Source organism: Eublepharis macularius, chromosome 9 (genome assembly GCF_028583425.1).
Source record: "Eublepharis macularius isolate TG4126 chromosome 9, MPM_Emac_v1.0, whole genome shotgun sequence".
Classification (NCBI taxonomy): domain Eukaryota; kingdom Metazoa; phylum Chordata; class Lepidosauria; order Squamata; family Eublepharidae; genus Eublepharis; species Eublepharis macularius.
The window spans coordinates 39,907,094-39,928,667 of record NC_072798.1 but is presented as its reverse complement, the minus strand read 5'-3'; the positions used below and the strand labels follow the sequence as shown (position 1 = coordinate 39,928,667).

The following is a 21,574-nucleotide window of genomic DNA, read 5'->3' as shown; positions in this document are numbered from 1 at the left end:
TATATATTTTTACACAAAGAATCATTCAAAAAATGCCTTCTACTTAATGTGCAGCATTGATTGCAAAGGCATTATAAGTAAACTTGTCTATGCCTAATATCTGAATGCTCCTGTGACTTTAAATTAACTGAAGAATTTTTCCAGGTAAAGGACTGAAGTGAACAGAGATTTTTTTTCTTTTTTTCTTCTGTTTATTTGTTTTATTGTACACCGTAATACATTCACCAAGCAGGTATAATAATGAATAACAATTAGTATATTCAGTGAAAACACGGAGGATATAACAGCAGAAAATTTGAAGGATAAACTCAAACACAGAGATGAATTCTTTCTGAAACAATTCGTAACTAATTTACATGGCGTGTTAAGCAGCGTGGAAACTTCTTAGTGGCACATATCTGCATCAGCATATGGAATCCAATAGTAGTAGAGAGTGCCCTCAAGTCATAGCTGATTTATGGTGGGGGATTTCATGGTAAGAGACAGAGGTGGTTTGTCATTGCCTATTTCTGCATCCCTAGTTTTCGTTGGAGGTCTCCCATTCAATTACTAACCAACGCCAACCCTGCTTAAGCTTCTGAGAGCTTACAAGATCAGGCTCACCTAGGCTATCCAGGTCAAGGCAGAGTATCCAACAGCACAGCATATAGTCTCTGTCCTAACAAAGCATCTCTCTGCACTATTTCTTATGACACAGTCCTATAGTCTGGGTAGAAAGCTCTCTAGAATAATTCAGTTTTGCATAGTTTGCAGAAAGCCAGGAGAGTGGGAGCTTTCCTGATCTCCTCCGGTAGGCCATCCCATAATGTGGGCCCCCACAGAGAAAGCATATGTGTGAACAACTGTTGACTTTGCCCGATTGCAGGGATGTATCTGCAGAAGATCCTGTTCAGATGAGCAAAGCTGCCATGGCAGAGGAGAAGCGGTCATGCAGATGTGAGGGGCCAAAGCCATGAATGGCTTTGAATGTGATAGTCATTACCTTGAATTGAGCCTGGTAACTGATTGGAAGTCAATGGAGTGACTGCAAAATGGGAGTGATATGTATGCTTCATTTAGTTCCTGAGAGCAGATAATCTGCAGCAATCTGCACCAGCTCAAGTCTCCGAATCAGTTTTGAAAGGAGACTTATATAGACTGCACTACAGTAGTCTTGTCTCAATATCACTGTGACATGAATCCAGGTGGCCAGATCAGCCGTGCCAAGGTCAGGGGCCATCTTCCAGGCTAGTCTAGTTGGGAGAAGGCCTTTTATGCAGCTGCATTTATTCACTTCTCTAGCAGCAGTTCTAGGTCTAGTATAACCAGTAGGCTCTTACCTGAGTCAGCCATGGTCAACTGGACCCCATCAAAGGCTGGAAGAACAAAGTCCTTCAACATCTCTGTTTTTCCAACCAGCATCATTTTCACGTTGTCTGGGTTCAATTTCAATTGATGACCATCTTCAAGCAGCAACTTAGTAACTCTGCTGCATCACCAGGGGATTTAGATAGTGAGATATAGAGCTAGGGTATCATCTACATATTGAGGGCATCCAATTCCATAGCTACTGATGAGTTATCCTAAAGGCTTTAGGCAGAGATTGAATAACGTGGAATAATATTGTGCCTTGTGAAACCCCACATGATAGTTCCCAGACAGAGGATAGCTGGTCTCCAATAGCAACCCTTTGAGTCCGTCCTATGCGGAACGACTTAAACCAGTCCAAGGCATCTCTCATGTAGCCTCAGCAGGACGGTGTGATCTACTGTATTGAAGGCTGCAAATAGATCCAGGAGGAGCAACCATGAAGCATGGATTTGACTGCATTCAGGGCCACCAGAGCCATCTCTGTCCCATAGCCTGGCCTAAAACCAGACTGAAAAGGGTCCAAGGTGTGAGAGTTGTCCAAGAAGGCCTGGAGTTGGTCAGCTACTGCTCAGAAATGGCAGATTAGAGACTGGATGATAATTGGCTACATCATTTTTGGTCTAAGGATGGTTTTTTAAGTAGTGGATGGATGAACCCCTCTTTTGAGAGGCACAGGGAAGATGGTTTGAGTTAGAGACTTATTTATGATAGATATCAAGGGCTCCTTTATGTGATCTTTACAAGATTTTAGGAGCCAGGATGGGCAAGGATCTAGAGTACAAGTAGCGGCCTTCACAGATGCTAGAATTCTGTTGATATCCATCTCTGTAACTGGGTCAAAATGATTCAGAAATGGACCAGTGTTAAGCATTGTTTCTGCCTCACCTATACTGCAGGTTGTGTCCAGATCACAGCAGCATGCATTCACGCAGCATGACAATAAGCATGTCTACTTAGAAGTAAATATCACTTAGTTCAGCTGAACTTACTCGTGAAATAAAGGAATACTTTCAGAGTCTGGACATGACAATCCTAGTTATTCCAGTAAGAATATTTTATTTATTTCACACACACACACATTTATTTATTAAAACCTTTCTATACTGCCTTTATGCTCAAATAGGTTCTGTAAGGCACCAAACATCAAAATATTTCAGCATTAAAACATATGAGACATTAAACAGCATTTAAAATATTTAAATATAAAATATTTAAATAATTCAACAAAACATATAAACACACAAACATACATAACAACACAACCAGGGACGAGGACCAATAACAGCGGTAACATCTTTCCTAGCTAGGCAGGGCTGCTCCTCGTTCACAAGAAAAGTTGGTGAAAGGGACCTCTGGCCACCACTGACACCTGTTTATCCAACAGGAGGGCAGAAGGCAACACCCAAAGCTACAAACTTGCTCTTTTATGGAGAGTGCAACCCCATCCAGTACAGAAGATATCCCCATTCCTGGGTCAAACCTTCCAGTAGCACCTGTGTTTTGCCAGGATTAAGTTTCAGTATGGCCTTCAGATACCTGTTCATGGTTTCTACCTCTTCCAGAGATCTGTTGGAAGCATGAGACATAACTGTCATCTGCATATTCGTGGCAAGTCTTTATGTAGGCATTAAAAGCATGAGGGACAAGATAGAACCCTGCAGAACCCCATAGGCCAGAGGCCAAGGGGTAGAACAAGCAGTCCCCTAGCATCACAAACCTATCTTTGAGATAGGACCAAACCCACTGTAGAACAGTGCCTCCCAGTCCTAAGCCTGAAAGGTGGTCCCGAAGGATAGCATAATCAATAATATCAAAAGTCAGTGAGGTCCGGGATGTAACATGGCACACTCCACTCCCCCTGCCCATCTCCCCATGCAGGTTACCACCAAGTAGCAACTTCTAGGGTGTATTATTAATAATAATTAGTTAACAAGATTCAGCATTAATTTATTTGCTCACAAATGTATATTCTTTGAAGCATGCACAACCACACTTCACAAACATAGAATGTAGTTTAACTCACAAGCTTAAGAAATCACTAAAATCCACTCAAAAGCAAGATGGTGTTCATATACTAAGAGATGGGCTACTTAAAATATGGTTTCAATGCAGAAATGGATTGAGCCCACCAATTTCGCCACTGATGTTGCCAATAAATGCTTACTGTGATGCCATCATTAGAAAGGGGGAAATATCCCATAGTTGATGTATCATCATCTGTGGAGAAACGCCATTCTGCTGGTGAATTTAACTTTCTAGGTGCTGCAGGAGGGAGGGGCCAGTTCTGGAGTGGAATTTGATTGGAGGGAGAGTGAGTCAGTTGGTGGAGGGGAGTTGTAAAGTTGGCAGTTGGTGGCTGAGGAGAGAGAGGGATGGCTCTGAGGGGAGTGGTAGGTTTGAGTTAAACCCCAGTAACAAAGTATCGTGCCTGCCCTATACAACATCCAGCTAGGGCATGAGTATAGAGAAGGAGGGAGAAATATTAGGGGGGTTGGTTTTTTCCCCTTATGTTATATATTGTCTTCCGTTCACTGCATACTTGTCTGGGTAGAGTTATGATCTTAAATAAATTTTGTTGATTAATGAAGGAATTAAGACCCTCTGTTCCACATAGATCCCCAAACGCTTGGGTCCGCTAGGAGGAGAGAGAGAGAGCTCAAGGAATAAAAAGGGATGTAACCAGAGGGAGGTTAGGAGGCTGTCCCACCTAACCGGAAACCCATACAGGGACAGTGGCGGGGTGTGCACCCCGAAAATATACGGATTTCCTGCTTTGGGTAAACCCAAACATTCGGAAACACCCAAAACCCAAAACGGCAAGCCGCTTTGGATACAGGTATTTCAATCGCTTTGGAATGCTCCATAAAGATTCAGAGCATTCTGAAGTGATTCAGGGGGCTGAGTTTCCCACCAGACTATTTATATTCCAAGATTTCAAACAAATATGCATTAGCAGATTGAGCTATTTTATTCCATCAGTAAATGTACATGAATTATCATAGCAAACTTCCAAAACAATCACTGAGTTGTAGGGCTATAGAAAGTTCTGCCTCTATACTGATATGCAGTACATAATAGTAAAATCTCAAAATACAATCAAATTACAATATTAGATTAAATGAAATAAACTCTGTACACCCCTCCCTGGCCCGCTATGCCTGTGCCACCTTCTGCTGTGGCGGGCGCCCCCTTGGGGCCTTCCCTCGGCCTCAGATGGGGGTAGGGGTGGGGGTCAAGTCACCCCAAGCCTGCTTCCTACCCTGCTGGGCTCCAGCTTCCCTTTGTCTCTCTGCACTTCTCCAGTCGCCTCAGCCATCTCCTCCCCGGCTTCATTGGGATGGCCTCTTTTATACCCTTTTCCCCACCACCTCCACCAATTGTGCCAACCTCCTCCACCTGCCTCCTGTTCCCTCCTCCCATGGTGGCCCATCCCCTCTTCCCCCGATAGGTGCAGCCCATCCTTCGGCCCATCTTCCTTTCCCCCTAGCCAGTCCCGAGCCTCTTTATGACCCTCGGGTCCTCCCTCCTCCTCCTGCCTCCCACTTCTCTGCTGTCCAGGCCGAGCCCGCCCCTTCGCCTTAGGGTGTGGCCTCTTCCGGCCAGGCAGCATGGCGGCATTGTGGCCCATTGCTGAGCCCTGCCCAGGCGCCTCTGCCGTGGAGACCACCGAAAGGGGTGGCTGGGCTCTGAGGGCCGTCGGTGGGGTCTCTTCTGCCTGCTCTGGGCCCCACGGCGGTAGCAGCAGCAGTGGCGTGCTCGCCAGCTGATCGGCGGGAGGAGGCTCCTCTTGGTTCATGGCCGCCTTGCTTGATGGTGGCATGGCTGGGTTGCTGAACAGCCGCGGTGTCTCCGCTGGGTCCCCCATCCAGGTAGGCCAGCTGTGGGGGCCGGGGGTCGGGCAGGCCGTCAGCTCCTGGTGGGAGGGTGGCTTCAGCCGCTGCAGGGCTAAGTCCGGCTGGGCCAGACACTTTAATAATGCCTCAATAAGCAAGGAATACAGTTTAGCCATCAAAGCATAAAATCACAGATGCTTTGGAAAAGGGAACAGAGAATGACTATTTACCCAATCAATTAATAAGAATGGCACCAAATTAAATTAATATTATCAAGTTTCAAAGATAAAAAGGTTCTGCCTTCCTGCACATAAATGTCCTACTGGATTAGCCAGTACTACAATGGGGGAGAGAAAAAAATTAATATTTGAAAAATAAGAACATCTATGGGTAATAATCAGGAATGCTAGCGGGCACCTAATGACCCTCCTGACTGGATAACAATTTTGCACCCTTTATTAAATCAAAACATAATCCAAGATATAATTTGGAACAAACCTAATAATCGCCCATCCAAAATAAAAAATAACATCGTCTTAGTTTCAGTATTAAAAGAGTGGGATCAAAATAGACCTAAAATTATACCCGAGATATCAAGATTCTCTTCATTTATCTCACAGCAATCCACCAGGACAAATTAAAACCTTCAGTTCTCTCTGGAGACAATCCAAAATTACGAGACTAATTGACATAGCCTCAAAAAAAGGCCTTTTAGACAAAAATGAATTAGAACATAAAATACACCAAAAACTTCAATAGTTTACTTATTTGCAACTTAATAGTATGGCTAATCAAATAGAAATCAAGAAAAATATGAACACACCCAAAACAGACTTCGCACAAATAATGGATTCCCAAACATTTTTATGTAAAAGTCTAATTTCCAAAATGTATAACATCCTACTGGCTACTCTCGATGTTAAGATGTGGGCAGCTCAATCCTATGCCCCAAGGCAGCGTCGTCGCTCATGCATCGACATAAATGGGGTGCTGCTCCACGGCTCCCTACGGACTTTTGCAGAAGTCCCACCAGCACCCAAGCACAGCAAGGCAAGGTGCAGCCACCACCAGGAGTGCCCACCCACTGTTCCCCTGACAACCCTGCTCACACCAGCCAATGGCCACACCCCACCTCTGATAGGCAGGTGAGGGGCACAGCCAATGGGGAGGCCGCGATCCCTGCTGCCGCCAATAGCCCCCCCCCCCCTTAGAGAGCAGGCATCCCTGCCAGGGAAAGAGGCAGAGGTAATAGTGAAAGTCTGGATCGAACACCCACCCTGTTGCTCATCCAGCCCCCATTTCCAATGAGGGCCAGGCTGTGGCTGCAGCTTGGTGCGCCTGAAAATCCATGCTGCCACCACCGCTACCATGAGAAACAGGTTCCCCCTCCCTGAAAAGTGGGACCAGAAAGCCTGCAGCACTTGGGAGCAGCCCCCCAGGATCCGGAGAGGCAGGTTCTACAATGAGTGATAGGAATGCCCATTGGAAACCATGCGAGAGGCCAGCTCCCCAGGCCAGATTTTCCAAGTCCATTCCTGCTTCCACAAACAGCGAAATTGAGGGTGGTCCATTCTTCCGCAGGCGACGGAGATCCAAAGGTGTCGCTTCACAGCCTCCACTTTCCCGCAGTAACTTCTGCCTTCCCCTCTGCCTAGCTTATCAGACACCAGCAGCTCAGTCCATCAAAGAATGAACGTCCTCAGTGAAGCATCCCCCCCACCCTGCCAGACATTCATGGGCCACAGTTCAATTCCCACCCCACTGCCTGAAGTTACATTGAGGGGAGGGGGCAGGGGAGCCGGACAGGGTGCCACTTGATACATGCTCCTCCTGGCAGCAGAGCCCACCCCTTCGATCCAAGCCCCGAGCCAGGAAAAATTTGTGGGGATGTGTGAGAAGACATCCCAACGGGGAGCTGGGAGGAGCGGCAGCTGTTGTCAAAGTTGGGGGAGTGAGTCAACAGACAACAGTTTCTTGTTTTTCAACACATTTTATTAAACTGGAAAAGGTGCAGAAGTTCTCTGGAAAACTGCTCCCTGTGCAGGACGTGAATGGCACATATGGAGGCATACGGGGAGCTCAGACAGCCATGTCCCTTCGTCTCCCAGACGAGTGGCAATCTGCCTGCAAGGGAAACAGACACATGTTGCAAGTGAACCAGGCTAGTGCACAGCTGATGCCAAGCCCAATCTGCAACGTCTGGGAAGGTGTCCTTTGGTTAAGAGCTGTGGTGGCAGCTTCACAGGTGCAGCTCGCAATCACATGATGCAGGACTCTCTGGTGTGACAGCGCTCTTCCTTGGGATGATCTTATCCCATGAGGGAGAAAGTCAAGTGGCTGAGCACCCTTCAGCAATAGGGTATTACGAACATCCAATCAACCCAACCACTAGCCACACCTCTTCCTCTGCCGGACAGGGCCCCAGCTGAGTCTGAACAGAGCTCCCACATGAGTAACGCCCCGCCCCCCGATTTGGCTGTGTCAAATGCAGTTTTCTGGGCAACTGACTCTGGGGCAGGCAGGGGTTGCCACCACTGCCCCCTCCCTCACCGAGTCTCACCTAAAGAAGCTAGCGGTCAGGCGAGTTCAGGTGAGGGGGCAGCTGGCACAAATCAGCGAGTTGGGTTAGCCGCAGCCCATCTCCTTCTTACCTGTCAGTTCTCCCTCGTTTCTTACCGAGCTGGAACGTCAGAGTCAGATAACCTGCAAGGAGGTTTGAGCGGTTATTGTTAGCTAGACATTCTGGACTTTGCCCTTCTTCCCTTGGGAGAGTGCAAAGTTCTCCCAGTTTTCTCGCTAAGTCCCCCCAGTGCACTCAGTGCCTGCCACTGTGAGTACCCTCTCTCCCGTCTCGTGCTCAAAGTATCCATGGCAGAAGGCTGACGGGCAGAGCCTTCAGCCATGTGTTCACTTACCTGAGGTTATGAGCAGTGCAGCCAGACGTTTTGTAGGGTGCGTCTGCAGGTGATTGGGTGCGGGGAAGGGGGCTTGCCCACCCCAGAAGCAGACATGGATTGGCTCCCATGGTAGTTCCTATCCTATGCTCCTTCGGGCCGCAGGGGGCGGAGCTGGATGCCGAGAGAGGAGCTCGAGTTTTCCCATTCAATGGGCGCTTATGGGCTCCACTTCTGTTTTTCATGGCGTAACTTTCCACCACTGGAGGGGGCGTTCCCAGGGCTGGAGTGGGTTTGGAAGCAGACTAACTCACGCCCCGCCCATGCCCCACCCCCTCCCGCGCCAGCGTGGGGACTTGCGCCAGACTTGTGGCTCTGCCTGGCCGCCAAATGCTGGTGGCGTCCCATCTGCGGTACTGTGCCTTGGCCAGGCACCGGTGGAGAGGGGTTTACGTCAACCTAAGTGCCATTTACGATTGTGCAAGGCTTAGTTCTCTTCCTATGTGGTTTCCACCCTACTTCTTAGGATTGCACTGTAAATTGCCAAATTAAATGGTACCAAGACTATAGTATAGAACCTACTTTAGACCAATGGAAAAAGATTTGGACTTCCAACACACTTAATTCAAACGTAACGGTAATTAAATTGCAAACATAAAAAATTATAAACAGATGGTATAGGACTCTGAAAAAATTATCTATGATCTTCTCATCATCATCACTGTTAAGCTGGAAAGGCTGTGGTAAAGAAGGAATTTGTCATGTCTGTACCCCTACATCCATGTCATTGTTGTATGTAGTGAACCATTGCTAATGCTGTATCTTAATGTCATTTTGCAAATGCTCTAACTATCACTTTCGTTTCTCACACATCCTGGGAACACAGCTGTCTTATCTCCTTCCTTTGAAGCTCCCAGAAGTGACCTTGCACTGTCTGAAATGTTACAGTTTAATCTTATGCCTTTTGTCCTGTCTAGGTTGATGTATAAACCCTAGAAGAAATTCCCAGACTGTTTCCCGCGCAAATCTGGAGTCTAGGGGGGCGGGGGGAAATGATTGAGTATTTAGAGATGTACTTTCTTCAAGTTTCTATTCCTGTCAATTGAGCATGTACTGCTTAGATGCTTTCTTGCTTCTGAGTAATTCTACGGACATATATATGGAAGTGATTGGATTTCTGAATAAAACCATTTAACCAAGAGCTTGGACTTCTTGTTGCAATGGTACAGAGACCTATCTACCATATCCTGTCATCCATTTGCACACTGTTGGTGGGAATGTCAATAAATAGAAAAATTCTGGAAAGAGGTGTTAAATTTGATAAAAGAATTACTGGTTATGATGTTCCCCTGGCTCCAAAAACAATTTTTTTAGATCAATGGGAAAATATTTTAGTTCCCAAGATTAGGAGAGATCTTATTACAAATCTTCTTGTTGCAGTAAACTAACAAACACACTTGTACACACAAACCAGGGAGGAGGCCAGTAACATTTTACTGGGAGGCCAATAACATTTTACTGGGGATGTGTCAAATGAAACAAAAAGTTTTCATCCGCTGGCAGAAGAAAACAGCAGAGGAAGGCAAGCAAATATCTGTGGAAGGAATTCCAAAGTTTCTGCGCCATGACTGAGAAGGCCCTTTCTCAGGTTGGCACCCATGTAGCCTCAGATGGCAGGAGCACCTGAAGAAAGGCCTCCAAAGATGACCCAAATGGACCTTTAAGTTCATATGGAAGAAGGATGTCCTTATGGTATGCTGGTCCCAAGCTGTATAGGGTTCTTTAAAAGTTAATACCTGAGCCCAGAAGCAAACTAGGAGCCAATGCAGATGAACAAGACTGGAGTGATATGGTCCCTACAACCCACTCTAGTTAACATTCTGGCTGCAGCTTTCTGTACTAATTTCAGCTTCTGGAAAGTTTTCAACCACAAGTACCGCCCAGCAAAGGCCCCACCCACATTCCTGAAACACGGGGCTGGGGCACACTGGGAAACAGTGCTCAGCCACAAGTGGCTCCCCAGCCACTGAGTATCAGTGTGATATTACATTCACATATGCCAGGTTAAAGAAGAAAATGCCAAAGCAGGATTACATTGGAACATCAAGAAGACAAAAGTAATGACTATTGAGGAATTACATAATTTTAAAGTTTCAAGGAGGAAATTGAAATTGTTCAAGATTTTCTATTCCTTGGCTCAATCATCAACCAAAAGAGAGACAAAATGAAGTAATCAGAAGACTGAGACTTGGAAGAGCAGTTGTGAAGGAGCTAGACAAGATCCTTAAAGATAAAGATGTCTCTCTGGGGACCAAGATCAAGATAATCCAAACTATGATATTCTCCATTACTATGTATGGATGTGAAAGCTGGACAATGAAGAAAGCTGACAGCAAGAAAACTGATTCATTTAAAATGTGGTGCTGGAGGAGAGTTTTGTGGATACCATGGACAGCCAAAAAGGTAAATAAGTGGGTACTATATCAAATCAAGCCTGAATTCTCCCTAGAAGCTAAAATGACAAAACTAAGGCTATCGTACTCTGATCACATCATGAGAAAACAAGATTATCTGGAAAATCAATAATGCTAAGAAAAGTATTTTAAAAACCCAATACAATACTTGAGCATTCTTGACAAACATTCTAACTAACATTTTGCAAGCTGCTTACTGATCAAATGAAAGTTATCATACGTGTTTTTAAAAATTTTTTAAATGATTTTATTTAAAAGGAGAAATAGAGAGTAGACAGTATTACAGTAACAAGAACAGTAAACCAAGCACAATTTAACATTGTTATGAACAGTAAACAACAAAAGAGTGATAAACAGTGCATAAAGTAATGCAAACAAAATAAAGATCAGTTACATGAAAATCAACAGCAAAAGATGTAATCAGGGTGGATAAAAATCAATGATTTTTTTAAAAAAATCAAAAAAAATTGGATTTTTTTTATTTAAACTGGATTTTTTTTATTTAAATTGGATTTTTTAAAATAAAATGCTTTTTGAGGAAAATATATTACCATCCAAAGGTTATTCCATCATGAAATAAAGATTAGTTTTTAATTATGTAGAATAAGGCTGTATATGTTTAATTTTTTGGTAAATAAATTCCATTAATCCATTCACAATGTCATGCTCTTCCAGAGGTTTTTGTAAGATTATTGGGCAGTTTCTCTGCCTACAAGATATTATCACAGATGCTTGGTTTGGCAGTTCTCAAAACTGAATTTGTGTCAGCTCAGCAGAGATCACATGCTTCTTCTTCACAGCAAAAATGTTATAACATGAACAGAGTTGAGAAAAAGACCTTAATCCTATTGTTCTACAAACCTATGAAGACAGAATCAACCCCTCCAGTGCTAAATTTCAAGAAGTTCAGTGAATAGAAACAATATTTTTCTGATTGTTTGGAGAATAGATCTGCACAAGAAGAAACTAAATGTGAGGAGGGAGGGGCAAGCAGTACAAAATGAAAGTGAAACTTTTTGAGCACAATACTGCACAAGTCTTTGGATCTTTTGTGTGTATGACCTGAGGTTTATCACATTCTTTCCTTGGAGGAAAAAACCTATAATAGCAGCAGGCCATAAAAGAGACCCAGTTTGGGAATACTTTAATGAAGTTCCTTTACCTATCGGTAAGGCAGGCATCTACTTGCATATTAAAGTTATACCAGCAAGAATTAGTCTTTATGTAGAAAACTATGATTTAAATCAAGCCTTAATGACTAGTGATTTAAATCGTGATTTAAATCAGTTTGATTTAAATCAAATCCACCCTGGATGTAATACACATGTAATTCTTCTCTTCATCTCCATTCTTTGTTTTTCTAAATTTCTACTTACTACCTATTCAAAAAAGCAAGTCTATTTTTTGTGAAATTCTTAAGATTGGTCTATTAAACAAAAAAGTTAATTTTGCCATAAACACAATACTATAAACACAATACTATAATACTACTAAGTAAAATATCTAACAACATATTTTTAATATTCAGCACTGGGCAAGCCTTTAAACATTTTATGTTCAATCTTATTCTATTTCAATATTAATTATACATTCTATATTTAATGAATTGACATGTTGTGTATATGAAAAAATTAATGATTAAAAATGGCAATAAAAAAGATGTTATTGGAGAGAGAGGGAGAAAAGGAAGTTATCATACTTGTAATCTGCCTTGGATCCCCGTGAGAAAGGAGGACCTAACAGGAATATAGAACATCATAAATAAATAGCATTGTCTCCAGGACCCATACAGCAGCCTACTAACCAAGTCCAAAGCGAGTCTCTTGGGTCTTTGCTTGCGCCCTGTTTAGCTGGCCAAGTGCAAACTACCTTGCCCGCCCCACTCGCTCGCTTCTACACCTTTAATAACTGCAGTACAGACAGAAACTCAAAATGTGCAACGCACCTAGGACCCTGCTAAATTTTTACCAGCCTAAAGGCAAAAAAGTTTTACAAAAACCCTGTCAACCCATACTAGAAAACTCTGCTCATATCTACGCCCCTTATACACACATGCCTCTTGCCACTTTTGCTCCTAGCAACCTGATGAAACCAACCTCTACCCCAAGTTCAACCCCAGCCCAAAATCCCATTCACGTTAAACTGCAACTCCCGCCATGCCGTGCGGCAACGCTCCGCACTGCTTGACACAAAATTGCATCCTCTCTCCAACTCCTGAACTGCAACGGCCTAAATTGCCCGGGGAGGAGCAAGTGGAGGGGGGAGACGAGGCGCCTGCGCAGCCGCAGAAGACGGAGGGGCTGAGGAGCGAATCACAACGTCAGAAACAAAACTGCCGGCTTTCAAATCCTCCGCCTCCCTCAACGCCATCATCCTCAGTAGTTGTGGCGGCGGCGAGGAGCAGCAACGTGACGGCTAAACGCGGACCCTCGGCGGCGGATATCGCGGCCACAGGCGAGGGCAGTGGGTTGACTTGGTTTGTGGCACGACTGCAAGCGAAACGGGACCCGTCAGGTTCGCTTTCTGTGGTGAGGACGCCGCCCGCCCGGCTGCTCTCTCGCACGGCAAGCCAGCGTGTGAGGCAGGTTCGCGTGTCCCCAGTTGGGAAAAGAGGCGCTGGTTTCTGTGATCGCATCCGTGTCACGTGTCGGCTTCTCGGTGTTATCGCCACTGCACACGTGCTTAGAGGGGCTCTGGAAAGAGAGGCTCTCCCTGATCAGACCTGCCCGCGTCCCTTCCTTGTGTGAGGTCATCCCCCTTGCTCAGCAGCTGTGGGTCCCTGTCAGTAATGTAGCGTGGGTGGAGTTGTGTAATTGTGTGTTGCGTATGTGGAGTGCTTGCATCACAGACAGAGGGCCTCCTCTATCGCTGTTTTGTGGCAGTAGCATGTATAAGACCTGAGCGTGGAGGTTGCGCTAAGAAAAACAAAGGAAAGGCTTGCTTTTTGAAAAAAAGATCTGAATGGTACCCACTTTAGTTAAGCAATACAAGTAGCTTACAAAGATAACTGTAACAAGAACTATATCTGAGTGACCAACAGTAATGTGGGTGTAACAGCAAAGGTTCACTTTCTGGAAGTGTCACTTCTGATTAAAAGGTTAACAGTTTACATTATTATTGTTAGTTAATAGCATTATATTAACTTACGTGTTGAATAGACTTTCGAGTTGTATGTTAAGCACAGAAAAAAAAACTTTAAAAAACTACTCTAGGGACCGTATGAGGGTTGCATTGCAACACTGAGAGCCCTACTGTCAACACTGCAATGAATTCTGTGGCTGCTCAGAGACTAATAAATACATTCAGGTGGCAGATGGAGAGACACATGCAGAGAGCTAGGAATAGCAGACTGGGGAAGAGCTGTTGCGAAGTCAGAAGGCCCAGTTTCCTGTTACATAAGTGTGTTACTTTACATTGCAGAGCACAGGTGAAAATGAGATCCAGGGAAAAGGGGAAGGGGTCCAGTTATAGTGGGGGTAGACCACTTCCAATTGCTGATGAATTAGCAGAGTGGGATGAATCTGGATAGAGTAAATAAACTAATGTGGTTAGAGCTTGTCATGAAACTCATTGGGTGATCTTCTCTTTCCCTGCCTAACATCACTGCTTATCTCACAGTGTTGTTGTGAGGGTAAAGTTGAGGAAGTTGTATACTTCCTTGAGCAATTGCTAGTGATCCACACTGACTCTGACTGAATCTTTTCATTTGACTTAATCTTATTTCCCATGTGTGAAATTATTCCTCTATGTCATGTGAACCTGTGCTCTTTGGAGTCTCTTTGTTAATAGTTCCATGAACGCTTCTGCTGTTTATAGCTTGGGTGTATATATTTTGCCCAACTGAAGGTAACCTTTGTGCAACTAATGAAGTGGGCTCTGGCTTGTAAGCATGTATGCCTCAATAAATATATTAGTCTTTAAAGTGCTACAAGACTCAGTCTTGGTTACAACAGACTAACATGGCTCCCCCTGTGGAGAAACAGTGTTGACAAACATTCATTTGTTGCTGTCCTGATAGAAATAAAGCAGTTCCGATGACTAAGGCCGTATCTTTTATTTGATTTGTAAGTTGCCTCATGCTTATGGAGAGGCAGGCAGGGATGTGGATTTTCTGGGGGAAATTTCCAGAATTGTTTTCAATTCATGTTTAAATAAGTAATTTTAAATGTTAGCAAGGGGAGGCAAATCCAGTATACCATGTACAATCCTGGACCATGTATAAGTATTGGGGTTTGTCCATGCTTCATATCTCACCTTTAGCTTGTCTAATGTGATTGGTTTGCAGCGCAACAGCCCTGACAATTATAGATATAGCAACAGCCCTGACAATATTAGATATACCATGGGGCAAATTTTCCACAGGGTAAATGAGCATTCAAAAATTGATTGGAAATGCTTACATTCTGGAAAATTTTCTGGAGGCAGGATGTAAGTATTTTGAAGAACACAATTTAAATATACCTGAAAATGCCTTGTGATCATCAGCATAGCTCTCAAATAAACATATGCAGTTGCCTTGTGCTGAGACATATGAGTGGCTCATCTAGCTCAGAACTGTGAAATCTGACTAGCAGCAGTTCTCTAGAGTGTCAGGAAAAGGTCTTATATAGCTCAGTTCAGTGAAAGAATCTCACTTGTTTTTGTTTTTTAACCCATCTTTCTCCTGGAAAGCAACACCCAAGACTGCTTGCAATAAAAAAAAATCACAACAACAGAAAAGCACCAAAAATCTCAGTTGAGATGTCTGTGGTTGAAATTAGGACGTTCTGAATGTGCAAAGCCTGCACATTCGCCCTGAGTTTTCACCCCTACTCTTGACTCAAGTATTGTGCCTACACTAATGCAACTTTGTCTCAAGACTGATTTCCTTTGGTCAAATCCTAAAATAATCTGCACATAATTGGTCCATGGGGCAGGAATGTTAGTTACACTGTATCTCAATTAATAGAAAGATAGTTTAAAAGTATAATGTGGAATTGTTAAAGTGAAGAAAATAGATGTTAAACTAACATTTGAATAAAGTTGAATAATAAATTTTGCTGTAGCTTTTAAATGTGTAAGAAACAACTGTTGTATTAGACAACATTTTTTAAAAAGAATACTTGGAAGATGTCACATTATTAGACTAAGAGACCCTCTAAAGTTAATGACGATCAATAATTCTACTATCTCACATATTACTTCAAACAGAAAGTTATACTGAAAATTGAAATATCTGATTTGGCTATCATAGATGAGTAATTAAGTATGCCGATGTTGAACATCTAGAATGATACCATTTGAAATTGATGGTATCTTCCTATTTTAATTTCAAAAAGCACCTACACAGCAGGGTTTTGCTCTGAGAGCTTAATTCTGCAATATGTATAAAATTATATTAATTGCCTCTATATTTCTGTTAATCAGGAGGAAGCGAAAAGAAATGAAACATTACTATATTAATCCCCAGAGGGATTTTAAGTCTGTGGCCACAAAATTAACAGGAGTCCAGTGGCACCTTAAAAGACAGTTTATTGCATGGAGGCTGTGACTCAGGAAAGCATATGGTGGAATACTCTTTTTATCTGTAAAGTGCTTCTGGACTTCTGTTTAATTTACTCCTAAACTAATGAAAGTTTTGCACAGCCAATCATGCTTCCACCTGTTAAAATCTCCCTGTGTATTCCTGGTCTTCCTTTTTCCCTCTGAATTTCTGTTTCTGACATAAAAGGTAAAACTAGTGTCATTTTTTGTCTTGTGTTATTGCACTCTGAGAAACTCAGTTATTTCATTTCTTCACTTAAGAGTCCTATCATGATAAAGGCTTGAGAACCCTTTGTTCCCCCTCCCATGTGCTGCAAATATTTCCTTACTTGGGTTCTACTCCAGGTAGTAGACTTCAGGCGAGTGGAACTGAAGATGGAAATTAAGAGCAGAACTTGAAGAAATTTATTTCAACAAACCCCATGTGGATGTTACTGATGTTTTAAATATGAAATGTCTGTGGCCCTGAGTTTCTACTGAGTAGTAAATTGGACCAATCTCCTGATTTGGTTTGACACTTTTGCCCTAGTTTATCCTTTGTCTCTTACCAGCAGTCTTTTCTCGAAATGTGCTGACTCTAAATACAAAACCAAGCTACATTATTTATGTGGAACTTCACAGAAGCATTGTAGTATGCAATAGTAGACTGTTTTCATTACCTTATCAACATTTGTTTTGTAGCTCACCATTCTTAAAACTGGCATGTGGAGACTGTGTAATTTTATGTTTTTTTCCTGAAATGTACAACACGGCACCCTTGAATTCTTTCTCATAAGCAGTTTGCGCCTTACTATTGATCTGTTTTGACCCCTTTTCTTTTATTGCAACATACTATAATGTAAGAGAGCTGCTGTTCTTATTGTCTTATAGGCTGATTGCATCCATAGATTCATGGTTTAGTTCCTTGCTCCCCTTTCTTGGGTGTTTTTTCTGTTTTGAATACTTTAGAGCAGGGGTCCCCAACCTTTTGTCACATGGGGGCCACATTAGAGTGCCCAATGCCTAAAGAGGGCCACAGCTTAAATCAAAATGTTAGAAACTCATTAACCTGCCTATTTAGATCAACAGTAAACATTCAGAGGTCAATGAAGAAATGTTAACTTGAATGCAGTCCATCTGGGAACAATATTTTACTGTCGAATCCTTTTATCTAGCTTACCTAGGAGTCAGTGTGATTTTTGTGGCTGTTTTCTGATAGCCAAGGCATTAATGTCCATGTCAAGGTTTGTGGCAGGCACCCTTAAAATGTCATGTCAATGTTCATCTGTAAGTCTTGAGCTACACTTGGATTTCACAATTTCCATTTTGAAAAAAGTTTATTCACAGGTGTATGGGGTGCCAAAGAGAAACATGCCTTCAGCAAATACCTTTAAGTTGGTAAATCTATCTAGTAGGCCACAATAGAAATTGAACAGACTATTTTCTTTGTAATTGTCTCTGAGATGATCACTGGCTGGCAAATCAATTAGTTCCATTTGAAAAAAGTTACGTGCATCTTCTGGTGCTACTTCAAATGGATTTTGAAACATTCTTATTTCCTTTCTGTGCTTATGGTAATCTGTGAATTGGAATTCCACCTACAATAGGTTCAGTGCTTTGACATGTCCTTCAACATGGAATTGTAAATTCAAGTCTTTCTCAAATTTTAGTTCATTGTAGCATGAAAAGTTGCACCATGCACTTTTTAACAAATTCACCACCAGTGAATGGCCTACCACTCTCAGCAATACATTTAGCAACATGAAATCTGGCTCTCAACAGTAGATAGGTTCTCCTCAGTGTGCTTTCTAAAACTATTTTGTTGCAAAAATGTTGATTTTTTTTTTAAGGGAATTCACTCACACCTCTCCTTAATATATTGAGTAGCTCTTGTGACAGGATTCAAAGTGCCTTCTAATAGTGTACTCCTTTAATACTGAGAAAGTTTCAAGACATATCAGGCAAATTGCTTTATCTTTGTTTAAAACAAAGACATACTCAGTAGTCCATTTGTCATTAAAGACACAGTGCTCTACTGCAATCTTTCGTTTCTTTGAAATAGCGCTTTCTTTTGCAGACATCTTCTTACAGAATTTTTAGCAGAGCAGCAGTTGCAGAGTTTCAATATTATCTTTGAATAAATAAAAATATGAAAAGTATAGTTTTGGGGGTCTAACTCTTCCCTTTCCCATCAAACTCACCCCACTCTAGCTGCTATTAGCTGGGGGTTTTCATTCCGACCACGGTAAAGAAGAGAAGAGACCCATGCCTCTACAGTTCTCAGGAGCATTGGGCTATATGCACTGGCCAGGAAGAATTTTTTAAAAATGGATTATGGATCTGACCAACCAGATGGCGGAGTTGCAATCCTAAGTACATTGAATACTATGAGAGCTATTTCTTATTAAACACACTGCTTTGAGGTTTAAATCTATACATGCTAATACTTTGGGGGTCCTCCAAAAAAGGGCAGATAGAGAGAAAGAGTGAATGAAAGGGCAGCCTCCCGGCCGGAGCAGAACATAAGCCATTAAATTGGCTTCAAATGATATATGGGGTGGACATACACATCACTGCCAGCCAAGCCTCAGTCACGAGAAGCAAAATGGCAGCTGGGTGGAAGGGAACTTGGCTGGAGGAAGATGTGGGAAGGGGGAATCCCAGAAGCTTCCCTGCTAAGGGAGTACTCCTTCCCACTCAACCCAAGGGGCCACTCACCGGCTCCTGCAATCACAGATGCATGAGAAGACTCCTAGCTGAAGTGGGTGAGGGAGGAGAGGCAGAAGCAAGCAAGGCAAAAAGTCGGAGCTATCAGCTCTTGTTGAAGAAGGAAGAATGCTTTTGCCTGCAGCAGCAACTTCACCAGTAACCTTGGGAGCCACTTGGAGGAGCCTTGGTGGAGCCTCTAAAAATGTTCAGTATGAAAAACACTTTGTATCCTTTTTTTGCAAAAATACCAGCCCTTTTACTGTCTTTTTCCCACTTTTTTTTTTTTTGTTGCAAAAGACATCTTCTGTACCCTTTCACACAGCTGCTTTATACACATATATAGCCTTCAACATGGTAAGGCATGGAGAGGGGGAGCAAAAGCTGAGCAGGAAGGGTAGCCAGCAAAGCACCTCAAATGGCCAAAATGCTAGTATGGAGGATAAGACCAAGAGGGGGCTGGCAGAAGGAACCATGGAGACCAGAAGAAACAATGTTGCTGTTGTGTTTTTGGAAGGAAAGGGACAGGAAGAACAGCGATAGGTGGTGCCTCTTGTAGCAGGAGGAGTAGTGTGGGTCTGAGGGGAAAATGCCTTGGGGTGATAGCAGCAAACAAGCAGGTTGGAGGGCCGCACAGAAAGAGCTTGGGGGCCGCATGTGGCCTGCGGGCCGCAGGTTGGGGACCCCTGCTTTAGAGTATATTTCTGCAGAATCAGAACATGCTTGCTGGTTTTTTTTAACCGTCTTTATGTTGATGGCATGTAATTTCTGTTTTCAGCATTTTTCTCCTCTGGTAAGGCTGACATAGCCCAGAAAATGGCATCAGATGACATTTCTAAACTTGCAGAGTCGCTTGCCAAAACACAGGTGGGCGGAGGACAGCTGAGTTTCAAAGGAAAAAGCCTGAAGCTCAATACTGCAGAAGATGGTAAGAAGAATAGGACTGCTGTTGGGAGGATGTGACAGCTTCATGGTTTCAAAGTCTTTTTCAAAGCAAGAGATCCAAGTATAGTCCCATTTGAGGACAGGAGGACATCCTAATGCCTAGATTATCTCCCATAATCCCTAAAGGCAGGATATTAGGTTGTTATTTCCACCCCTGAGGGGGGAGAGTACCCCTCTCTTTCCGTTCTTTTCTTGTCTCCTCTGCAAGTGCTGGACTTTGGAGGAGCTACAAGTACCTTTTGGCTTTTTTCTCTGCAGAGATCCTAGGTCTAGTTTTCTTTCCTCATGTGCCTTTAGTGTGGTTTCTTTTTTTATCTCTTTGTCTACATTTTTAAGTGAGCTTTTCTTTCCCCCTCTCCTCCTCCACTTGAACAAATCGTCACCCAAACCCCCTGCTATGTTGCTTGAATCTCCAGTAGTAGAGTTAGATGCTGCCACAATGCTGGAAGGGGACTTAGGTGCTGTGAAGCCCAATGACAGAGGGCTGCTTAAACACAGGCGGAGGAATAGCTGGCTGCTAGAAGTGATTTATTTATTTAAAATATATCTATGCCATCTCTTCAGGGCCTGTGTACTGTGTATGCCATCTCTTCAGGGCCTCTTCAGGGCCTTGGCACTGAAAAGAAAGTAAAATAGGTGCCAGGCAAGCCTCAAGGGCAAGAAGATACTTATGGCTTAAAAACTGGATGGTGCATAGTGGATGCTACTTTAAAGGCTAGTGTAATCACATGGCCTTTCCTATGGAGTGAGCTTTTTGGTGCACCAGGGCTTCATAAGCAAAAGCTTCCTATCTGCTCCTTCAGAACAAAAGCCATGCTAGTTGTGAAAAACCCAAGTAAAGGTGATAATAGGCGAGAGACTTCAGCCTCTCTTGGTACATAACCTAGACATGTTAGACAAGGTCATGCCTCCAGAGCTTTCCAAGAGATTCATGTGGCACAATTAGCACACTTAGCACTACAGGCTTAACTTTGAAGATGAATAATGTTCTACTTACTCTGTGCAGCTGAAGAAGTGATTAAGGAAATTGAGGAGTTTGATGGCATGGAAGCACTGCGTCTGGAAGGCAACACTGTAGGTGTGGAGGCGGCAAAGATCATAGCCAAGGCTTTGGAGAAAAAACCTGAGCTCAAGGTAAGAATCTCAAAGGATGATGAGCAAACCCTCCCCCTCATAATCTTTATTGAGTATGGAAGGCAAAGTTCAGGTCATGGATTCATTAATTGCTTGCCTGGCTGATAAAATAGATCAGTTAACATTTGGTCTGTATGAATGAATGACAAACATAAGACTAAAATTATCATAGCAGTTTTGTGAGTTAAGTATGGCATTAATCACAGGGCTTCCTGCAACTCTGTTGAAGAATCAAAACCAGTAGCAAATTGATTTTGATAAGCACTACTTTGAAGACCAGGTAGAAACTGAAGTTATTTTCTTATGCAGAGTTAGCTTGTTTACAGACAAACCTTCAGTATATGTTTGGCTAGTTTTAAAGTAAAACTCAAACTGGTGGAATAATAGATTGAAATGGTTTTTCAAGGAGCAAAATTAAATGGGAGGTCCATGCTTTGCTAGGTCTTTCTATATAGGAGTAATTCTTCAACCATTCTCTCCCTTGTAATACGCTTTACATGGATCTGCCCTTGAAGGCAACTTGGGAATTCTAGTTGGTATAGAATGCCACAGCTCATTTATAGAGTATGGCTATTACACCCATTTAGCAGTCACTTCATTGATTACCTGTCTGTTACCAGGTTCCCTTTAAGATAGTGGCTATTCACAAAGAAAGCCTTTCATGGTTTTTGACTCTCATAGCTATAGGATCACGTTCTCTGCTGTGCTCCTTCCTCCATGACAGCTTTGTTCATCT

The 21,574-nt window shown here is 43.0% G+C and overlaps 1 protein-coding gene across 1 annotated transcript in view; it reads left to right on the top strand.

The window, feature by feature from the left end:
* Positions 1-12,923: 12,923 nt before the first annotated feature.
* The window catches only part of RANGAP1 (Ran GTPase activating protein 1), a 30,162-nt gene continuing 21,511 nt past the window's right edge, over positions 12,924-21,574 (top strand). The window contains exons 1-3 of the mRNA XM_054987810.1: positions 12,924-13,079; positions 19,538-19,687; positions 20,711-20,838. Of these exons, the coding sequence (XP_054843785.1) occupies positions 19,576-19,687; positions 20,711-20,838 (240 nt within the window). The 5' untranslated portion in view covers positions 12,924-13,079; positions 19,538-19,575. The remainder of the gene's footprint in view (positions 13,080-19,537; positions 19,688-20,710; positions 20,839-21,574) is intronic.